At 48.2% G+C, this 19476-nt stretch overlaps 1 protein-coding gene across 6 annotated transcripts in view; it reads left to right on the top strand.

The window, feature by feature from the left end:
* HCK (HCK proto-oncogene, Src family tyrosine kinase) overlaps positions 1-19074 on the top strand; it is a 50218-nt gene extending 31144 nt beyond the window's left edge. For 5 of the 6 annotated variants that reach the window (XM_058432922.1, XM_058432924.1, XM_058432923.1 and 2 more), the window contains exons 7-13: positions 1351-1500; positions 1848-2000; positions 4075-4254; positions 6020-6096; positions 11297-11450; positions 16260-16391; positions 18555-19074. In XM_058432922.1, coding sequence (XP_058288905.1) covers positions 1351-1500; positions 1848-2000; positions 4075-4254; positions 6020-6096; positions 11297-11450; positions 16260-16391; positions 18555-18757 — 1049 coding nt within the window. In that variant the 3' untranslated portion in view covers positions 18758-19074. The remainder of the gene's footprint in view (positions 1-1350; positions 1501-1847; positions 2001-4074; positions 4255-6019; positions 6097-11296; positions 11451-16259; positions 16392-18554) is intronic. The other variant, XM_058432921.1, reaches the window with a different exon arrangement.
* Positions 19075-19476: the final 402 nt, after the last annotated feature.

Here is a 19476-nt window from a genome sequence, read left to right as displayed (position 1 = left end):
TGAGGTAGGAGAATTGCTTGAACCTGGGAGGCAGAGGTTGCAGTGAGCTAAGATTGCGCCACTGCACTCCAGCCTGGATGACACAGCGAGACTTTGACTCAAAAAAAAAAAAAAAGTTTAAACTTCCCCAAATCCTATGACATTGTACTATTATCATGGTAAAGAACACTGAGACAGAGGGACTAATAACTTGCCCAAGGGCACACAGCTCACAAATGGCAAAATGGTGGTCATGAGCTGAAAGACTTATGTGTTTCTGCTCTATGTGATAATATAGGGTGGTGCAAAAGTAATTTCAGTTTTTTCCACTACTTTTGATGGCAAAAACTGCAATTACTTTTGCACCAGCCTAATATGTATGTTAGGTTCCCATTGCTGCTGTAACAAATTAATACAAACTTAGTGGCTTAAAACAACACCCGTCTATTCTCTAACAGTTCTGGGGATCAGTAGTCTGCCCACACTAGGCTCAAGATGTCAGCAGGGCTGGTTCCTTCTGGAGGCGTCAGGGGAGAATTCATTTTCTTGCCTTTTTTAGTTTCCAGAGGCTACAGCATTCCTTGGCTCATAGTCCCTTCCTGACATCTGTCCAATCTCTTGTTTCCATCTTCACTTCTTCCACTTTGATCTTCCTACCTCCTTCTAACAAGGACCCAAGTGATTACACTGGGGCTACCTGGATCATCTGGAATAATCTCCCCATCTCCAGATCCTTAACTTAATCACATCTCTAAAGTACCTTTTACCATGTAAGGTAACATATTTCCAGGTTCCAGGGTTTAGGGCGTGAATATCTTGAGGGACCATTATTCAGCCTACCACAGCATGTTCACATTTCAATAACTGGACTGGATTTCTGGATTTTTTACCAGAAAAGTCATAGCCTGAGTTTTTATGAAAAAGTAAAAAGTATACTATGGTTTCTTGGCTTTTTGTAGGGTAGATGATAGAAAGGTGGATCAATAGATCAGAAATAATGAAGATGATGATGATGATAGCCAACATTTGCAGAGTGTTCAGTTTCCAAGTAGTTTACAGGCATTACTTCTTTTAGCCATCAGGCAATAGGATCAGTTAGGGAGGCATGAGAACTATTGCCATTTTACAGATGAGAAAACTGAGGCATAGAGAGGTCACATAGTCACGTGGCCAAGGTCTCACGGGCGGATGTGGTAGAGCCTGGATGAGAGCTCAGGATGCCTGGCTCCCACAGCCCACTCAGACCCTCAGGCACTTCTGTCCAGGTGTCAGGACTCTGCCAGCGGTAGCCTTACAGGGTGTCAGAGTGCTAACGCAAGGTGGCAGGCCTCCAAGATGCCATTCTGAGGGGTTTCTCTTTGGTTAATTCAGGAAGCTACTCTTTGTCCGTGCGAGACTACGACCCTCGGCAGGGAGATACTGTGAAACATTACAAGATCCGGACCCTGGACAACGGGGGCTTCTACATATCCCCCCGAAGCACCTTCAGCACTCTGCAGGAGCTGGTGGACCACTACAAGAGTGAGTCCCACCCCGGGGGTGACATCCCCACCACGATGGGCCCAGAGACTCCTAGTCACGGATGCACCGTGGCCCCTGAGACCTGCTGTGTCCTTCCTGGCCATCCCCTAGACAGATAGTTGCTTTAGATGCTTCTGAAGGCTTAGGACTGTTGAGCAGGAGGGTGGGGTGGCCAAGATGTAGAGGTGGCATCCCGTCACACTCTGCTTGCTTGGAAATGTCTCTGATGGTGGCAACCAGGTGGAACAGTGGAGAGATCCAGTGGACCAGGCAGGGCGGCCTCCAAGGAGCAACCTCTGGCTGGCTCGGTGCTTGTTGCTCTCAATTGACCAGGGACTCTGTTCCAGAGGGGAGCGACGGGCTCTGCCAGAAACTGTCGGTGCCCTGCATGTCTTCCAAGCCCCAGAAGCCTTGGGAGAAAGATGCCTGGGAGATCCCTCGGGAATCCCTCAAGCTGGAAAAGAAACTTGGAGCTGGGCAGTTTGGGGAAGTCTGGATGGGTAAGGACCCAGGGCCGGAGCCCACAGGGCCAGAGGGTGGAGGGGAGAGGGAGGTCACTTGCTTCCAGGAACACCTTCTGGCAAAGTGGGAATGCTACCCAAGGCAGAAGGGGAGATTTAAATAATAGCCATAAAGAAGCAGTTCCCTGATAGCAAACCAAATTGTCTTGCTATGCAAACACTGATTTGCCTTTGAGACCAGCCCTGTAGGGGTCAAAAACTTCCTTCTGGGAAGCAGGTGTCATGGATGAGGAATCTCTCCCTCATGCGGAGTGGGGACTGCCTAACAGTTTGGGATTGAGATAAACAGAGACCTTTTCAGATGATGAAAATTAAGAATGGGGATATGCAGCTTGAAGATTTCCTGGCAACTGATGAACAGGTTATTCTGAGCACCTGCTGTGTGGCCAGCACTGTTAGAATCTTGTGGGAAAATCAGAAAGGCACATCTCACACCTGCTGATTTTCCCCAAGAACTTAAGAACAACATTGCCTGCTTTGCAGGGCTGTGGGGTAGATGCAGTGCCAGCCCAGCGTGGGGGGCAGCCTGCTGTGTTAATACCCCACTGCGTTCCAAATGGGAGCGAAGACAACTTACAGGGATGCAAACAACTCAGCCAGATAAAATAAATTTAAAATCCACGTATTTTGACTGTATTTATTGAGATTCTGCTGCATGCAAGGCCGGGCACAGTGGCTCATGCCTGTAATCCCAGCACTTTGGGAGGCAGAGGTGAGTGGATCACTCAAGGTCAGCAGTTCGAGAAAAACCTGGATAATATAGTGAAATCCTGTCTCTACGAAAAATACAACAATTAGCCAGGCGTGGTGGTGGGAGCCTGTAATCCCAGCTACTCGGGAGGCTAAGGCAGGAGAATCATTTGAACCCAGGAGGTGGAGGTTGCAGGGAACTGAGATCGCACCACTGCACTCCAGCCTGGGAGACAGAGTGAGACTCTGTCTAAAAAATAATAATAAAATTAAAAAGAATTTGACAAAAAAGAAAATATGGAGAGGAAGATAAGACAGATCTGAGTGGTGAGATTCGAAAGCCAAAAATATCATATAAGGCTCTAGACTCCTACTACAGGAAGCCCATGGTTCTGGCTTGGAGCTTCCTGGAAGCCAAGGCAAAATGGAAACCCAAGCAATTATAAAATTGACAAGACCCACCAAATGAAGCAGGGTGGGGTGAGGGGAGGGAACAGCATGTGCCAAATCCCTGTGGTGGGAGGGGAGTTGGGTGCTTGAGGGACTGAGTGACCTGCAGAGTGACTGGCACATAAAAGGCAAGGGGAGTTTAGTGGCTGATGAGGCTAGAGAGGTGGACGAGGCTGGGCCATGCAGGGCCTGGGGGTCATAGTAAGTCTGTCATTTATTTAAGAGCAGTGTTAAGATTAAAGTGGGCAGTGTATGTGTGTGACATAACCTGGGTAGTGTTTTAAAGCTATTTTTATTTGTTTGGGTTTTTTGTTTGTTTGTTTGAGACGGAGTCTCTCTCTGTCGCCCAGGCTGGAGTGCAGTGGCTCAATCTCGGCTCACTGCAAGCTCTGCCTCCCAGGTTCACACCATTCTCCTGCCTCAGCCTCCCCAGTAGCTGGGACTACAGGTGCCCGTCACCACACCCGGCTAATTTTTTGTATTTTTAGTAGAGACGGGTTTCAGCGTGTTAGCCGGGATGGTCTCGATCTCCTGACCTTGTGATCCGCCCACCTCGGCCTCCCAAAGTGCTGGGATTACAGGTGTGAGCCACTTAAAGCTATTTTTAAATCCTTGCAACAGCACTTCAAAGGCAAGGCTTACCATTTTCCACTTTACAGATGAGGAAGCCAAGGAAGCCACGGCTCAGAGAGGTTAAGCCACTTGTCCTAGTGTGCACAGCTGGGAAGTGGTGAACCCGCCTTTCAACCCACATTTGTCTGAGGCCTAACCCCATGATTTCGCTTCCCTCTCTGAGAGTTGAGATGAGCAGGAAAGACTTCCTGGAGGAGGCGGGTCTGCAGCTGGGCCTTCTAGGGTGGTACAGGAGACCAGTGTGCTCTGACCACCTTCCCTGCTCTCTATCCCCCTCCAGCCACCTACAACAAGCACACCAAGGTGGCAGTGAAGACGATGAAGCCAGGGAGCATGTCGGTGGAGGCCTTCCTGGCAGAGGCCAACGTGATGAAAACTCTGCAGCATGACAAGCTGGTCAAACTTCATGCGGTGGTCACCGAGGAGCCCATCTACATCATCACGGAGTTCATGGCCAAAGGTGCTGCGTGTTGGGGCTGGGGATGCAGGCTGTGGCCTATACTCGTCAATTGTGGGCTCAAGGGTGGCTTGGACATGGTCCTTGACCTTGAGATGGCCCCAGTCTGGCCAGGAGCTCTTCCAGCAAGTACTCATTGAGAATCTAGTGTGGAACAATACAGCCCTCCTGGTTAGTGGGGTGAAATCATGTTAAGGGGTCACCAAGGGGAAGGGAGAACAAGGGGCTACCAGGAGAAGGGAACGGGGCCAGAATACTCCTGGGCAATGGGAGAAGGGGCTTATGGTTCACAGTGGGCCTTAGAGGCCAGGGTGTGGCACGGGTGGTGGGGGTGCCACTCTCTCGCATCAGCCACCTTCCCTGTACTTGCCAACGCCCTGGGAGAGGGAGCTGGCAAAGCAGCAGTTCTGCCCCCACCCCCGCCCTGCCACAACTCAGGATTTCTCAGGGAATTTTTTTAGGCCACTGTTTCACAACCATTTTCAACCCCTGCCATTTTTTGTTTGTTTGTTTTTTAGGGGCAGGGTCTTGCTCTGTTACTCAGGCTGGAGTGCAGTGGTGCAATCATAACTCCTGGGTTCAAGTGATCCTCCCACCCCAGCCCCCTGAGTGGCTGGGACCACAGGCCCATGCCACCATACTCAGCTAATTTTATTTATTTATTTACTTATTTATTTTTAGAGACAGGGTTGCCCTCTGCCTGCCCAGGCTGGAGTGCAGTGGCGTGATCATAGTTCACTGTAGCCTCAAACTCTCAGGCTCCAGGATCCTCCCAACTTAGTCTCCCTAGTAGCTGGGACTACAGGCATGCACTACCACACCCAGCTAATTTCTTAAAAAAAAATTTTTTTTTTTTTTTGAGACGGAGTCTCACTCTGTTCCCCAGGCTGGAGTGCAGTGGTGCAATCTTAGCTCAATGCAAGCTCCGCCTACCAGGTTCACGCCATTCTCCTGCCTCAGCCTCCCAAGTAGCTGGGACTACAGGCGCCCACCACCATGCCTGGCCAATTTTTTTGTATTTTTAGTAGAGACGGTGTTTCACCGTGTTAGCCAGGATGGTCTCAATCTCCTGACCTCGTGATCCGCCTGCCTCAGCCTCCCACCGTGCTGGAATTACAGGCATGAGCCACCATGCCCAGCTTCTAAAATTTTTTTCTAGAGACAGGGTCTCGCCATCTTGCCCCAGCTGGTCTCAAACTTCTGGGTTCAAGTGATCCTCCCAAAGCTTTGGGATTACAGGCATGAACCACTGAGCCTGGCCTAACATATATATTTGTAAATTTCTTCCATAGATGGGGTCTTGCTATGTTGCCCAGGCTGGTCTCAAACTCTTGGCCTCAGGTGATCCTCTTGCCTCGGCCTCCTAAAGTGCTGGAATTACAGGCATGAGCCTCATGCCTAGCCACTCTGCCCATTTTTTGATAAACAGAATCATCTCACACAATCCCATTTAGTGCAATTTGAAACCTCAAGCCTTTTTCATTTTAACTGTGCAATTATGCCAGTCCTGTGAAGGCATGATCCCAGCCATCCAGGCTCAGGGGCTGTCTCAGTCACAGAATCCATCTAGCAATCAAAAAGTCACTTCACTAAAACTCAAATTCTCTTTCTCAAACACTAGGAATTGCAAACAAATATTCGTATTTAAATCTACTACTATGAAAAATCTTCACCACACACTAAAGTACTAGATTGGTGCAAAAGTAATTGTGGTTTTTGCCATTAAATAGTAAAAGTAGTAAATGTTCCTCCCCTTTCCCCCATATAGGAAGCTTGCTGGACTTTCTGAAAAGTGATGAGGGCAGCCAGCAGCCATTGCCAAAACTCATTGACTTCTCAGCCCAGGTGAGAGCCTAACGCGGAAACGGAGAAGGGAAACAGGAATTCAATTTTTTTATTTGCCAAATATTTACTGATCACATACTATGATGATAGCAGTAATAATAATGGGTAAAATGTATTGAGAGCTCAGTATAAAACTATGCTTTTTGCATGTATTTTATTATACATGTACTCATTCATTTAATCATCCTATAAGATTTATAGGCTGGGATTTTTGCTATCTATTTTGGTATAACAAACCATCCAAGTCCTAGTAGCTTGAAACAACAGCAATTGTTATTTCTCATGATCCTGTGGGTTGCCTGGGTTCAGCTGGGTTGTTCTTCTCGTCATGGTAAAGTGAGGTGCAGATGCATACTGTTGGCACTTGCCCAGGCTAGAACGTCCAAGGCGTGGCTCAGCCTCCAGGGTCTCTCCACATGGCCCCTCACCACCCAATCACCCAGCCTGAGCTTCTTCACGGCACAGCAGCTGGGTTCCAAAACAGAGCTGGACCAGGGGCCAAGCCTTCATGAGCAGGCTGTCATTAAGCCTCTGCCTGCATCAGGCTTGCTAATGGCCCATTGGCCAAGTCACATAGACATGCCCAGAATCAGTGTGGGAGGGGACTGACCAAGAACACAAATCCCAGGGACCCCCCAAGTGTAATAGTCTGGCCACAGAGTAGGTAATTATCATCCCATTTTACAGAATAGGAAATTGAGGCATAGAGCAGAAGTAAAGTACAGATGTGGAAACTGAGCCCCAGCGTGGTTAAATGGCTTGCATAAGTTACTGTGCTAATTATGGGGGATACAGCAGTGAACAAAATGGAAATGTTGCTGTCCTAATAGAGTTCACAGTCCAGATGGGAAGATGAGTATTAAATAACCAATCTCTTAGAGACCATGACCCAAGTGGTCCTGGCTGAGTCAAAAGAGCACAATATCTAACAAAGTAAATAATGTTCGCAAATCGCAGAAACACTGCTGAAAACCTAATTTTCTTTCTCATGTTCCCCACGCCCCTTGCAGCTCCTCTCATCCCCAGCCTAAGCGGTTTTTTCACTTCCGTCCTCTCTCATGCTCTCTCTGATGTATGGGAAAACAGAGTGTAAGGACAGGGTGGTATTAGAGTGCATAGCTAGAGCATTTAGCCTGGTCCAGGAGAAATCAGAGAATGCTTCCTGGAGGAAGTGGCCTCTAGGCTGAGCCTGAAGGATGAGTAGAAGTTGAGTAGATGAAGAGAAAGTGGAAAGGTCTTATAGACAAAAGAAACAGCCTGTGCAAAAGTAGGTGAAGGAGTTCAGCCTACTCAGCAGGAACCCAGGGGTGGTGGGAGTTGAGTGAGACCCTGCCTGGGCCTCAGCTGGGCCTGCTGGAGATGCCAAGGGCAGGGCTCATTTGAGTATGCAAATTCAGGGGCCCAGAGGACACCACAATGTGTAACAAAAGACTCTACTTTCAGAGCCTGGAATGCCAGAGGCATATGGAAATGTGTTTTCACTCCAATGGGCCAGGTCCTCTGGGAGACAATAGACTGGTCTGTTGCTAAATTATCACCTTCCAACTAGCAGAAACCCTGCTGGGCAGCAGTCACGGACCAGGACAAGAGCCACTCTGCCCGTTTCACAGAGGGGAAAACAAAAAAAGGGAGGAAAACAGGTTCTGGGCCTTCATCTGTCCAGCAGCAGAGGTAGATTCAGAGCCCAGGGACAGAAAGGAGCCCACCCTGGGCCTTGGTCTTCACCTCCAGACTCAGAGAGGCAGCTTGGAGCAGCAGGTGGAGAACTGGACCACACATGTGGTGTTTTTGTAGTCACAGCTTTGTGGGTGACATGAAACGTTATGCAGTAGCTGCATATATACAAACAGGTCAAAACAGAGCTGCTCTGACTGAAGCAGGGTGGGGGGCTTATCTGTGGCCTTTCTTTTGTGTCCCCCACCCCCATATAACCTTGAGGCATCCATAGGATTCAGTTTGAAGAGCTCTAAAGGTCCTTCCAGCTCTGATGCTGTGACTCCCTGATACCCTTTGGAAGCAAACCCCAGTTCCGATACCCAACCTCATGGCACCCTATTTGGGGGTCATGAAATCTCACCACCTTATCAACTCGCAGTGCTTACACCTGGGCCCAATAAACCTACTCGTTATTCATTCAGTCAGCAGACCCTTGAGAAGCAACACTATTAGCATCTGGGCTTAGGAGTCACACAGAGTTTTGTTTTGATCTCAGCTCTGCCTGTGTAGCTTCGAGCAAGTTGCTTAACCTCTCTGAGTGCCACTTTCCCCCGCTGGGAGCACTGGGAGCCACTCTTGAAATAAATACTTAACTATGTGCCAAACACTCTACTAAGCCCTTGATGTAGGCTTAGGGGATTCATCTTCACATGACCCCTCGGAACCAGGTGCTATTACAGAGAAGAAAAGTGAGGTACAGAGAGATGACACAACTTGCTTGACATCACAGAGCCGCAGCGCTCAAGCTGAGTTGGTCCAGCTCCAGAGCCATTTAGCTATTACCCTCTGCTGTCTCCTAAGTGGGGTGTCATCCCTGCCCCATTGAGCTCCTGTGAAAATCAGTAGCATATGAGCATCTGCCAGTGAGGATCAAACAGTGGTAACTACCAGCATTAGTGCTCACTCCAGAAGAAAAGCAAGGCAAAAAAGCTGGGCCGAGTGACAGATAAGTGCGTGGACCCCAAGCAGCGCTTTTGGAGCTCCAGCCCTGGCTCTGCAACTTGCAAGCTGTGTAAGCTGGGGCCACTTACCTATTTCTCTGGGCTTTAGTTTTCTTATCTGTGGAATGCGGCTGATAGCAAAAGTGCCTCCTCCAAAGCACACGGTAAATGTCACATAAGTGTTTAAGTATCATCTTATAAATAAGCTATGATGCCTTCCATTAGCATAATAATTTTTGTTAACTGTTCATCTAAGGACTCATAAATTTCCCACACTCCCAGGGCCAAGATGCTGTCTCACTCCACCCTGGCAACCTCATCCCCATTTCGTCCCCACCCCCCACTATTCTAAACAAAATCAGAGTCTCTTCCAAGTTTTTATTGAAAAATTGGGGTCTCTGGGTCTCCCTTGGGTGTGACAGCTCAGGCCTGTAATCCCAGCACTTTGGGAAGCTGAAGCAGGAGGACCCTTTGAGCCCAGCCTGGGCCACAGAGTGGGACCTCTTCTCTATTAAAAAAAAAAAAAAATTCTTTTTAAATTTAGTCTGGCATAGTGCCATGCACCTATAGTACCAGCTACCTGGGAAGCTGAGGTGGGAAGACTGCTTGAGCCCAGGAGGCACAGGTTGCAGTAAGCTGTGATCCCACCACTGTACTCCGTGACAGAGCAAGGCCCTGTCTCAAAAGAAAAAAAAAAGAAGAAAAGAAAAAAGCAAAGCATGGGTCTCCATTCTAACTGCCTCGGGTGTCCCCTGCTGTCCACCCCTTGCAAGTGCGCCACCCACTTGCCTCAGACCTTGGGAAGCCGGCCGGCGGTGCTTTGTTCTGTCTAGTCAGATGCCCTCACTTCCAGAATAATTTCATCAGACTGCACCCAGCTGCAGTCTGCTGGAGCACTGGAGTGCTGGGTTATTTAGAGGCAGCAGGAGGCACTGGATTGGGAGTCCTCAGACTGGTTTGAGCCTGACATTCAGAATTTTCCTGGTGGTATGATCTGGAACAAGTGGTTCCATGTCTGTAAAACAGAGATCATGATCATTCCTGCCTCAAAGAGCTCAAGCTCAGTTTGTAAACCAAAAGTGCTGCTTTCTGGGCATCTGAGAGTTTATCTTCAACCTCTTTTGTCCAAACCCTTGTAAGTAAAAATGTCTGCAAGACATAATCCCTGTGTTTTCATCAGAGGCTTCTAGGGCCCCTGGTGTGAATAAGAATCCTCCACGCAGTCTGTTATTCACTCAGCAGCCACGGTGATCTTTAAATGTACATCAGAACATGTCACGCTCCTGCTTGAAGGCCTCTAGTATCTCCCCAACACGCTCAGAATAAAATCCACCCTCCTCTCCTGGCCTACAAGGCAGTTCATGATTGGCGGCCTCCCTCTCAACTTCAACTCTCCCTACTCTCTCTGTGGCATCTTCTGCTGGCCACACTGGCCTCTGTGCTGTTCCATGAACACCCAAGCTCTTTCCTACCTCCACGCCTTTGCACCTCATGTTCTCTCTGCCTAGAATATTCTTATGTGACACACTTATTATTATCATCATTCAGATCTTTGCTAAAATCTCACCCCCTCAAAGCAGGTTTCCCTGAACGCCCAATCCAAAAAAGCTCTCTACAGGTCATATTTTGTTACATTGTTTTATCTTTTTTTTCTTTTTGAGACAGAGTCTTGCTCTGTCGCCCAGGCTGAAGGGCAGTGGCACGATCTCGGCTCACTGCAGCATCTGCCTCCTGGGTCCAAGCAATTCTCATGCCTCAACCTCCTGAGCAGATGGGATTACAGGCGTGCACCACCATGCTCGTCTTCTTTTTGTATTTTTAGTAGAGACGGGATTTCGCCATGTTGGCCAGGCTGGTCTTGAACTCCTGGCCTCAAGTGATCCACCCACCTCGGCCTCCCTAAGTACTGGGATTACAAGTGTAAGCCACCATGCCCGGCCTGTTTTATCTTTTCTTTATGGTACTTACCACCTGCAGGGCTTTGCCAGGCTCATCACCTGTTCAAGCAACATGTCTGGCACCTACAAGACACTCGGTAGATTTCCGTTGCGTAAATAAGTGAATTTTCCCTACCCAGGCTGGGGCATGAGGAAGATATGAGAGGTATAGCAGAATATGACATGAACCTGGGTTGTCCCCAGAAAGAGTTGAAGGTGAAAGCTCTTCGTAGTATCCTAGGGTTCGTGTGTGTGTGTGTGTGCGTGTGTGCATGTGCACGTGTGTGTGTATGTGTGTTCCTGGAAGAAAAGGTCCTGGAGAAATAGTCCCATTGCTTTTTCCCTGAGAACATTTCCAAGTGCTCTCTGGAAGTCTTGGAATTCTAGAGAATCCCCCAAACTGGCCCAGGCCTCCTTAGGGATCCCTCTAACCTGAATGGGTTGATGAAGGAATGCCACCCTGAGCCCTGGGGCCCTCCCGACACAAGAGGGAGAGCTGCTGCAGACATTTCACATTTTCTTCACTTGAACACCTCTCTGCTGCTTTCGGGTGGGGCCATCTTGGCGTAGGCCAGGTCTGAGGACAAAGGTATCTCTGGGGTGCAGATTGCAGAAGGCATGGCCTTCATCGAGCAGAGGAACTACATCCACCGAGACCTCCGAGCTGCCAACATCTTGGTCTCTGCATCCCTCGTGTGTAAGATTGCTGACTTTGGCCTGGCCCGGATCATTGAGGACAACGAGTACACAGCTCGGGAAGGTAGGGAACGCTGCCAAGCAGCCCTATGTTGTCCATTTGGATGCCTGTGAGTGTTGAGAGTTGATACTTGTGAGAGCGATTGGTAAAATGCAAGAGTCTGCCCCAGTATTAGCTGTGCATTCTTGAGCTTGGTGGATCCTTCTGGATAATGTCCTGAACTTCAGAGTCTCACCCAGAGACTTTGAGGAGATTTTAGATCAGATTGAGAAGTACTGATAGATTTTAGAGGGAGTGGGCAAATATATGTCAAAATTAAGGGTAAGAGCAGCTTTGTGCATAACAGACAAAAATGGGGAGGGTATCCAAATGTCCATAGCAGGAGGATGGATGTATACATTGTGGTATATTCACACAACATAATACCACGCAGTGATGAAAAAGCACAAACCGGCCAGGCTCAGTGGCTCACGCCTGTAATCCCAGCACTTTAGGAGGCCAGGACTGGAGGACTGCTTGAGCCCAGAAGCTCAAGACCAGCCTGGGCAACACAGGAAGATCTAGTCTCTACAAAAATTTAAAAAATTAGCCAGGCATGGTGGCACATGCCTGTAGTTGTGGCTACTCAGGAGGTCAGGGTGAGAGGATCACTTGAGTCTAGGAAGTTGAAGCTGCAGTAAGCCATGATCATGCCACTGCACCCAGCCTGGTGGACAGAGCAAGATCTTGTCGAAAGAAAGAGAGAGAGAGAGAGAAAGAAAGAGGCACAAACCAATGCTAAATGCACCAAAATGGGTAACTCTCACAGGTATAATATCAAAATGAAAGAAACTAGACCAAAAAAAAAGAGTAGATGCCGCTTGGTTTCGTTTTTGTGAAATTCTAAAAAAGACAAAACATGTAATTGGACATTCATGGCAGCATTCTTCCTAATAGCCAAAAAAATGGAAACAACGCTCTTTAATGTCCACCAATTGATGAACAGATAAACAAAATGTGATATATCCATACAATGGAATATTATTTGGCCATAAAATGGAGTGAAGTACTATGCCAGGCTAGAACACAGATGACCCTTAAAAACATTATGTCAAAGGAAAGCTAGCATGAAGACCACATATTGTATAATTCCTCTTCTATGAAATGTCCAGAATAGGCAATCTTTTTTTTTTTTCTTTGAGATGGAGTCTTGCTTTCTCACCCAGGCTGGAGTGCAGTGGCTCAATCTCAGCTCACTGCAACCTCTGCCTCCCAGGTTCAAGCAATTCTTGTGCCTCAGCCTCCTGAGTAGCTGGGATTACAGGCGTGCACCACCATACCCAGCTAATTTTTGTATTTTTAGTAGAGACAGGGTTTCACCATGTTGGCCAGGCTGAACTCAAACTGCCGACCTCAAGTGATCCACCTGCCTCAGCCTCCCAAAGTGCTGGCATTACAGGTGTGAGCCACCACGCCTGGCCCAGAACAGACAAATCTAAAGAGACAGAAAGTAGATTATTGGTGCCTACAGCTGGCGGTGGGGAGTTGGGAGAAATGAGGAGTGACTTCTGTGGGTTTTTTGCAGGGAAATGTGATGAAAGTATTCTAAAATCCACAACTTTGTGAATATTCTGAAAGCCACGGAATTATATACTTTAAATGGGTGAAATGTATGGTCTGTGAATTCTATCTCGATAAAGCTGTTAAAGAAAGAAACAGGCAAAATTTATTTATAGCACCAGAGGTCAGAATTGCAGTCACCTTTATTTTCTGTTAGCCTAATTTTTATTTATTTATTTATTCATTTATTTATTTTGAGACGGAGTCTCGCTCTGCTGCCCAGGCTGGAGTGCGTTGGCGCCATCTCAGCTCACTGCAACCTCCCCCTGCTGGGTTTAAGCGATTGTCCTGCCTCAGCCTCCCGAGTAGCTAGGATTACAAGCGTGTGCCATCATGCCTGGCTAGTTTTTGTATTTTTAGTAGAGACAGGGTTTCATCATTTTGGCCAGGCTTGTCCCAAACTGCTGACCTCAAGTGATTCACCCGTCTGGGCCTCCTGAAGTGCTGGGATTATAGATGTGAGCCGCTGTGCCAGTCCTATTTATGTTTTTAAAGAGACGGTGCGGCCAGGCACAGTGGCTCACGCCTGTAATACCAGCACTTTGGGAGGCCAAGGCAGGCGGATCACAAGGTCAGGAGTTTGAGACCAGCTTGGCCAATATGGTGAAACCCTGTCTCTACTAAAGATACAAAAATTAGCTGGGCGTGGTGGCGGGTGTCTGTAGTCCCAGCTACTCGGGAGGCTGAGGCAGGAGAATCATTTGAACCTGGAAGGCAGAGGTTGCAGCAATGAGCCGAGATTGTGCCATTGCACTCCAGCCTGGGTGACAGAGCGAGACTCTGTCTCAAAAAAAAAAACAAAAAAAAAACATAGGTGCTTGCTCTGTTGCCCAGGCTGTAGTGGAGGGGTGAGATCATAGCCCACTGTAGCCTCCAACTCTTGGGCTCAAGCAATCTTCCTGCCTCAGCCTCCTGAGTACCTGAAACTACAGACACGTGCTACCATGCCCAGCTAATTTTTTAATTTTTTGTAGAGACAGTGTCTCACTGTGTTGCCCAGGCCGGTCTCAAACTCCTGGACTTACGTGATCCTCCTGCCTCAGGCTCTGAAAGTGCTAAGATTACAGGCATGAGCCACCGTGCACAGGCTGCGGTCACCTTAAATAAGGGAGTATTAACTGGAAGGATGTAGAAAGGAGCCTTCTGAAATGCTGAAAATGTTCTACAGCCCAATCTGATGGTGATTACAAGGGTATATACATATATAAAGCTGCAGCAAAATGGATATTAAAGATTTGTGCATATTATTTCATGTATGTTGTAACTCAATTAAAAAAAAATTTAGACCGGGCACAGTGGCTCATGACTGTAATCCCAGCACTTTGGGAGGCCAAAATGGGCAGATTGCTTGAGCCCAGGAGTTCAAGACCAGCCTGAGCAATATAGCAAGACCCCATCTCTACAAAAAATTTAAAAATAAGTCAGGTGTGGTGGTGCAAGCCTGTGGTCCCAGCTACTCAGGAGGCTGAGGTGGGAGATTCACTTGAGCCCAGGAGGTTGAGGCTGCAGTGAGCCAAGATCATGTGACTGCACTCCAGCCTGTGTAATAGAGCAAGACCTTGTCTCAAAAAAATAAATAAATAGGGCCAGGCATGTTGGCTCATGCCTGTAATTCCAGCACTTTGGGAGGCTGAGGAGGGCAGATCACGAGGTCAGGAGATCGAGACCATCCTGGCTAACACGGTGAAACTCCATCTCTACTAAAAATACAAAAAATTAGCCGGGCGTGGTGGTGGGCGCCTGTAGTCCCAGCTACTCGGGAGACTCAGGCAGAAGAATGGCGTGAAACCCGGGAGGCGGAGCTTGCAGTGAGCCAAGATGACACCACTGCACTCCAGCCTGGGCAGACAGAGCGAGATTCCGTCTCAAAACATAAGTAAATAAATAAATAAGGGTAATGACTAAAGGAATAAAAGTAGAATGTATAATTTCTAAACCAGAAGAAGAAGAAGATAAGCAGGAAATCAAGAAAAGTCTCTAGATCCAAAGGAGGAAGGGAGAAAACACATATACACACACACACAATCACACACACACACACACACACACACACACACACAGAACATTTTCAAAACTTGACCGCGTACTCAGTCATAAAGCAGGTCTCAACAAATTCCAAACAGCATATATTCTATAGACCATGTTCACCAACCATGATATAATTAAGATAAATACTAAAAAAGGATAACTAGGCCAGGTGTAGTGGCTCACACCTGTAATCCCAGTGCTTTAGGAGGCCAAGGTGGAAAGATCGCTTGAGCCCAGGAGTTTTGAGACCAGGCTGGGTAACATAATAAGACACTGTCTCTACAAATTTTTTTATTTTTTATTTTTTTGAGACGGAGTCTGACTCTCACCCAGGCTGGAGTGCAGCAATGTGATCTTGGCTCACTGCAACCTCCGCCTCCTGGGTTTGAGCGATTCTCCTGCCTCAGCCTGTAGCTAGAATTACAGGCACCTGCCACCCCACCCAGCTAATTTTGTATTTTTAGTAGAGATGGGGTTGGCCAGGCTGGTCTCGAATTCCTGATCTCAGGTGATCCTCCTCCTCGGTCTCTCAAAGTGCTGGTATTACAGGAGCGAGCCACCGAACCTGGCCAAAAAATTTTTTTTAATTAGCTTGGCATAGTGGGGCACACCTGTAACCCCAGCTGCTCAAGAGGCTGAGGCAGGAGGATAGCTTGAGGTCAGGAGTTCGAGGCTTCAGTAAACTATGATTGTGCCACTGCGCTCCAGCCTGGGAAAGAGTCTCTAAAAGAAAAAAAAAAATGAAAAGGCTAACTAAACCCATGTCAGACTAGGTGGGAGGAGGGGCGGGTAAAGGGGGAGACACACCGTGACTGGTGGAAACCTCATGGGCTGAGAGCCAGCATCCTCCCTTTTCCCATCGCCCGGGGTGAGAGGACTGAGGCATCGGCTGCAACCTGGACTCAAGACCCCCTGAAGTCCTTCTGTCCCCAAAGACCTGTGACCTCTGGGATTCCACTCTTCAGAGTTGTAGTTAACTGGGGTATCAGCTGAATCAACGAGGAGGCTTCTAGAGTGAACTTCCACGCCATACCCCAGGCCCCTAAGACCACTCCTCCTTGTTTAGCCATCTGTCCTCAGGATGGATGTCCCTCGCTTCCACAGGGAGGCCACGTAACAGGGAAATTGCAAGTCTGCAGGGGCAGATGTTGGCAGCGGTTGCCCTTGCCTGTTCCCCCAACTTAGCAGAGCCAACCCTCACTACTCCCCAGCCTTCCCCCGACTCTGCTCTGTTCAACCCTGCAGGGGCCAAGTTCCCCATCAAGTGGACAGCTCCTGAAGCCATCAACTTTGGCTCCTTCACCATCAAGTCAGACGTCTGGTCCTTTGGTATCCTGCTGATGGAGATCGTCACCTACGGCCGGATCCCTTACCCAGGTAGGGAAGGGGCATCAGCTTGGGGCTGCTACCAGGGCCCAGCCTGGCAATGGGCTCATCTGGACAATATGTCCATTCAAACTGAGTTCTTGATCCTCACCCCCAACTTTCCCTCACCTTTCCTGTCTTAGTTAAAGGCACCTCCATCCACCTAATGTCTTAAGCCTGAAATCTGGGGGCTTCCTTGGCCCTTCCTTCTCTCTCACTCCTATGACTTCTTTTTTTTTTGAGACGGAGTCTCCCTCTGTCACCTACGCTGGAGTGCAGTGGCATGATCTCGGCTCACTGCAACCTCCACCTCCCAGGTTCAAGCGATTCTCCTGCCTCAGCCTCCTGAGTAACTGGGATTACAGGCATCCACCACCATGCCTGGCTAATTTTTGTATTTTTAGTAGAGATGAGGTTTCACCATGTTGGCCAGGCTGGTCTCAAACTGCTGACCTTAGGTGATGCACCTGCCTCGGCCTCCCAAAGTGCTGGGATTACAGACATGAGCCACCGTGCCTGGCCTCACCCCTATGACATCTGAGCAGTCAAAAGGTTTTGGCCACTTGACTCCAAAACATATCCCAAGTCTCAACCACTTTGAACTCCACAGTCTCCACTGCATCCAGGCCAGCATCATCTCCCATGGATGGTGCAGCGGCATCCTCATCAGTCTTACTGTTTTCTCCCTCTATGTCCTACACCCTATTCTCCACTTGTAGCCAGAAGGATAATTCTAAACTGTAAATCAGATCTTGTCCTTTCTCCACCTTTTTTTTTTTAAGACAATATCTCACTCTGTCACTGAGGCTGTAGTGCAGTGGTGCAATCATAGCTCACTGCAGCCTTGACTTCCTAGGCTCAAGTGATCCTCCCGCTTCAGCCTCCCGAGTATCTGGGACCACAGGCACATGCCACCATGCCTGGCTATTTTTTATTTTTTTAATTTTTTTGTAGAGACTTGATCTCACTATGTTGTGCAGCCTGGTCTCTAACTTCCAGGCTCAAATGATCCTCCAGCCTTGGCCTTCCAAAATGCTGGGATTACAGACACACACCACCATGCCCAGCTAATTTTTTTAATTTTTTGAGAGACAAGGTGTTGCTATGTTGCCGGGCTGGCGATTTCCATATTTAAGCGATGCTTTCAGCATGGAGAATGAATGGGAGGGAAGGGGAACAGGCTGGCAGCCGGTGAGGAGGCCACAGCAGTGGCCCAGGCAGAGGTGATGATGGTCTGGACAGGGTGGTAGCATTCGTGACTAGCATATGTTGATGAACTACTGCTATGTTTCAAAAAAAGAAAAGATCTGACTTGCTGACTTAGGAGGTGAGAGAGAGAGAATCAAGGATGATTACCCTGGCTTTGCACCACAGGGTGGGTAATGGTCTAGGGATAGAAATTGGAGAGCTCTGTTTTAGCTCTGTTAAATTTGAGTTGACTTAAGTATAGAGACATCCAAGTAAAGGAAGCACTTGAGTTCATGAGTTTGGAGTTTGAGACTAATAATATAAAATTGGGGATCACAGACATTGAATGGCTATTCTTATGAACAGCTAATAGAAACTTGAACTGAACAAAAAATGGTCCCACCCATAGGCTGACACTGAATCTGGCCACCTGAATGTTTTGTCTTGAGGGTGCACTAGTCAAAACCAGGCAACACACAATAGACGCTAAATCCATTAGGATGTGTTCCGCAGCAAGGAACAAAATAACAGACAAAGAGTAACTGAAACAGAAGCAATCTATTACTCCCCATCTGCCGTTGGTGACTGGTTTCACCAGCTCAGCAGCTGTCAGGACTCTGGGTTCCTGTCTCTGTGATGGTCTTTTCCATGTTGTCACCTCCAAGTATCAAAAGTATCTCACAGTGTTCAAAGGAAGAGATGAAGGGTACATTCTCCAAAGACTCTCCTCTAAGCAGGAGGAAAACCTTTCAGGCACTTTCCCAGCAGACCTCCCCGTCAGCTCCCATTAGCCCAAACTGGGTCCCAGGCCCATGTCCTAGCTGCAAGTGAAGCTGAGGGTGGAAGTCTCTGTCTTTCACAGTGGAAGGGGCTCAGCTTGCAAGGTGAGGTGGGGAGTGATGACTGCTGGGGAGGCCACAGGGCCTGCCAACCCTGGGCTCTCATTTCCTAACTGCTTCCTTTTCTAATTCCATGGCTCCTTTTCAGGGATGTCAAACCCTGAAGTGATCCGAGCTCTGGAGCGTGGATACCGGATGCCTCGCCCGGAGAACTGCCCAGAGGAGCTCTACAACATCATGATGCGCTGCTGGAAAAACCGTCCGGAGGAGCGGCCCACCTTCGAATACATCCAGAGTGTGCTGGACGACTTCTACACGGCCACAGAGAGCCAGTACCAACAGCAGCCATGATGGGGAGGACAGGGCAGGGCCAGGGGGTGCCCAGGTGGTGGCTGCAAGGTGGCTCCGGCACCATCCACCAGGGCCCACGCCCCCTTCCTACTCCCAGAAACCCACCCTCACTTCAGCCACAGTTTCCTCAACTGTCCAGTGGGTAGGTTGGACTGGAAAATCTCTTTTTGACTCTTGCAATCCACAATCTGACATTCTCAGGAAGCCCCCAAGTTGATATTTCTATTTCCTGGAATGATTGGATTTTAGTTACAGCTGTGATTTGGAAGGGAAACTTTCAAAATAGTGAAATGAATATTTAAATAAAAGATATAAATGCCAAAGTCTTTACCAAAAGGTTGGTTTTCCTGTTCTTCCAATTCTTGAATATCTATTTGCCTTCTTGCTGTATGACAAGTCAAAAAGGGTGAAGGACTCTCCTGGGGACCAGAAATACAAAGAAAAGTGGGGTTCAGACTGGGTGCAGTGGCTCCCACCTGTAATACCAGTGCTTTGGGAGACCGAGGAGCGGAGGATTGCTTGAGCCCAGGAGGTCGAGGCCACAGTGAGCTATGATCGTGCCACTGCACTCTAGCCTGAGCGACAGAGTGAGACCCTGTTTCAAAAAAAAAAAAAAAAAAAAGAAGAAGAAGAAGAAGAAGAAAGAAAGGAAAGAAAAGTGGGGTTCAATGCTTGAGGTTTTCTAACTGCCCTAAAATAGTTACTGGCTATATTAGTTT

The sequence above is a fragment of the Hylobates moloch genome, unplaced genomic scaffold, assembly GCF_009828535.3.
Source record: "Hylobates moloch isolate HMO894 unplaced genomic scaffold, HMol_V3 SCAFFOLD_21, whole genome shotgun sequence".
NCBI classification, from domain to species: domain Eukaryota; kingdom Metazoa; phylum Chordata; class Mammalia; order Primates; family Hylobatidae; genus Hylobates; species Hylobates moloch.
This window is presented reverse-complemented; position numbering and strand designations above follow the sequence as displayed.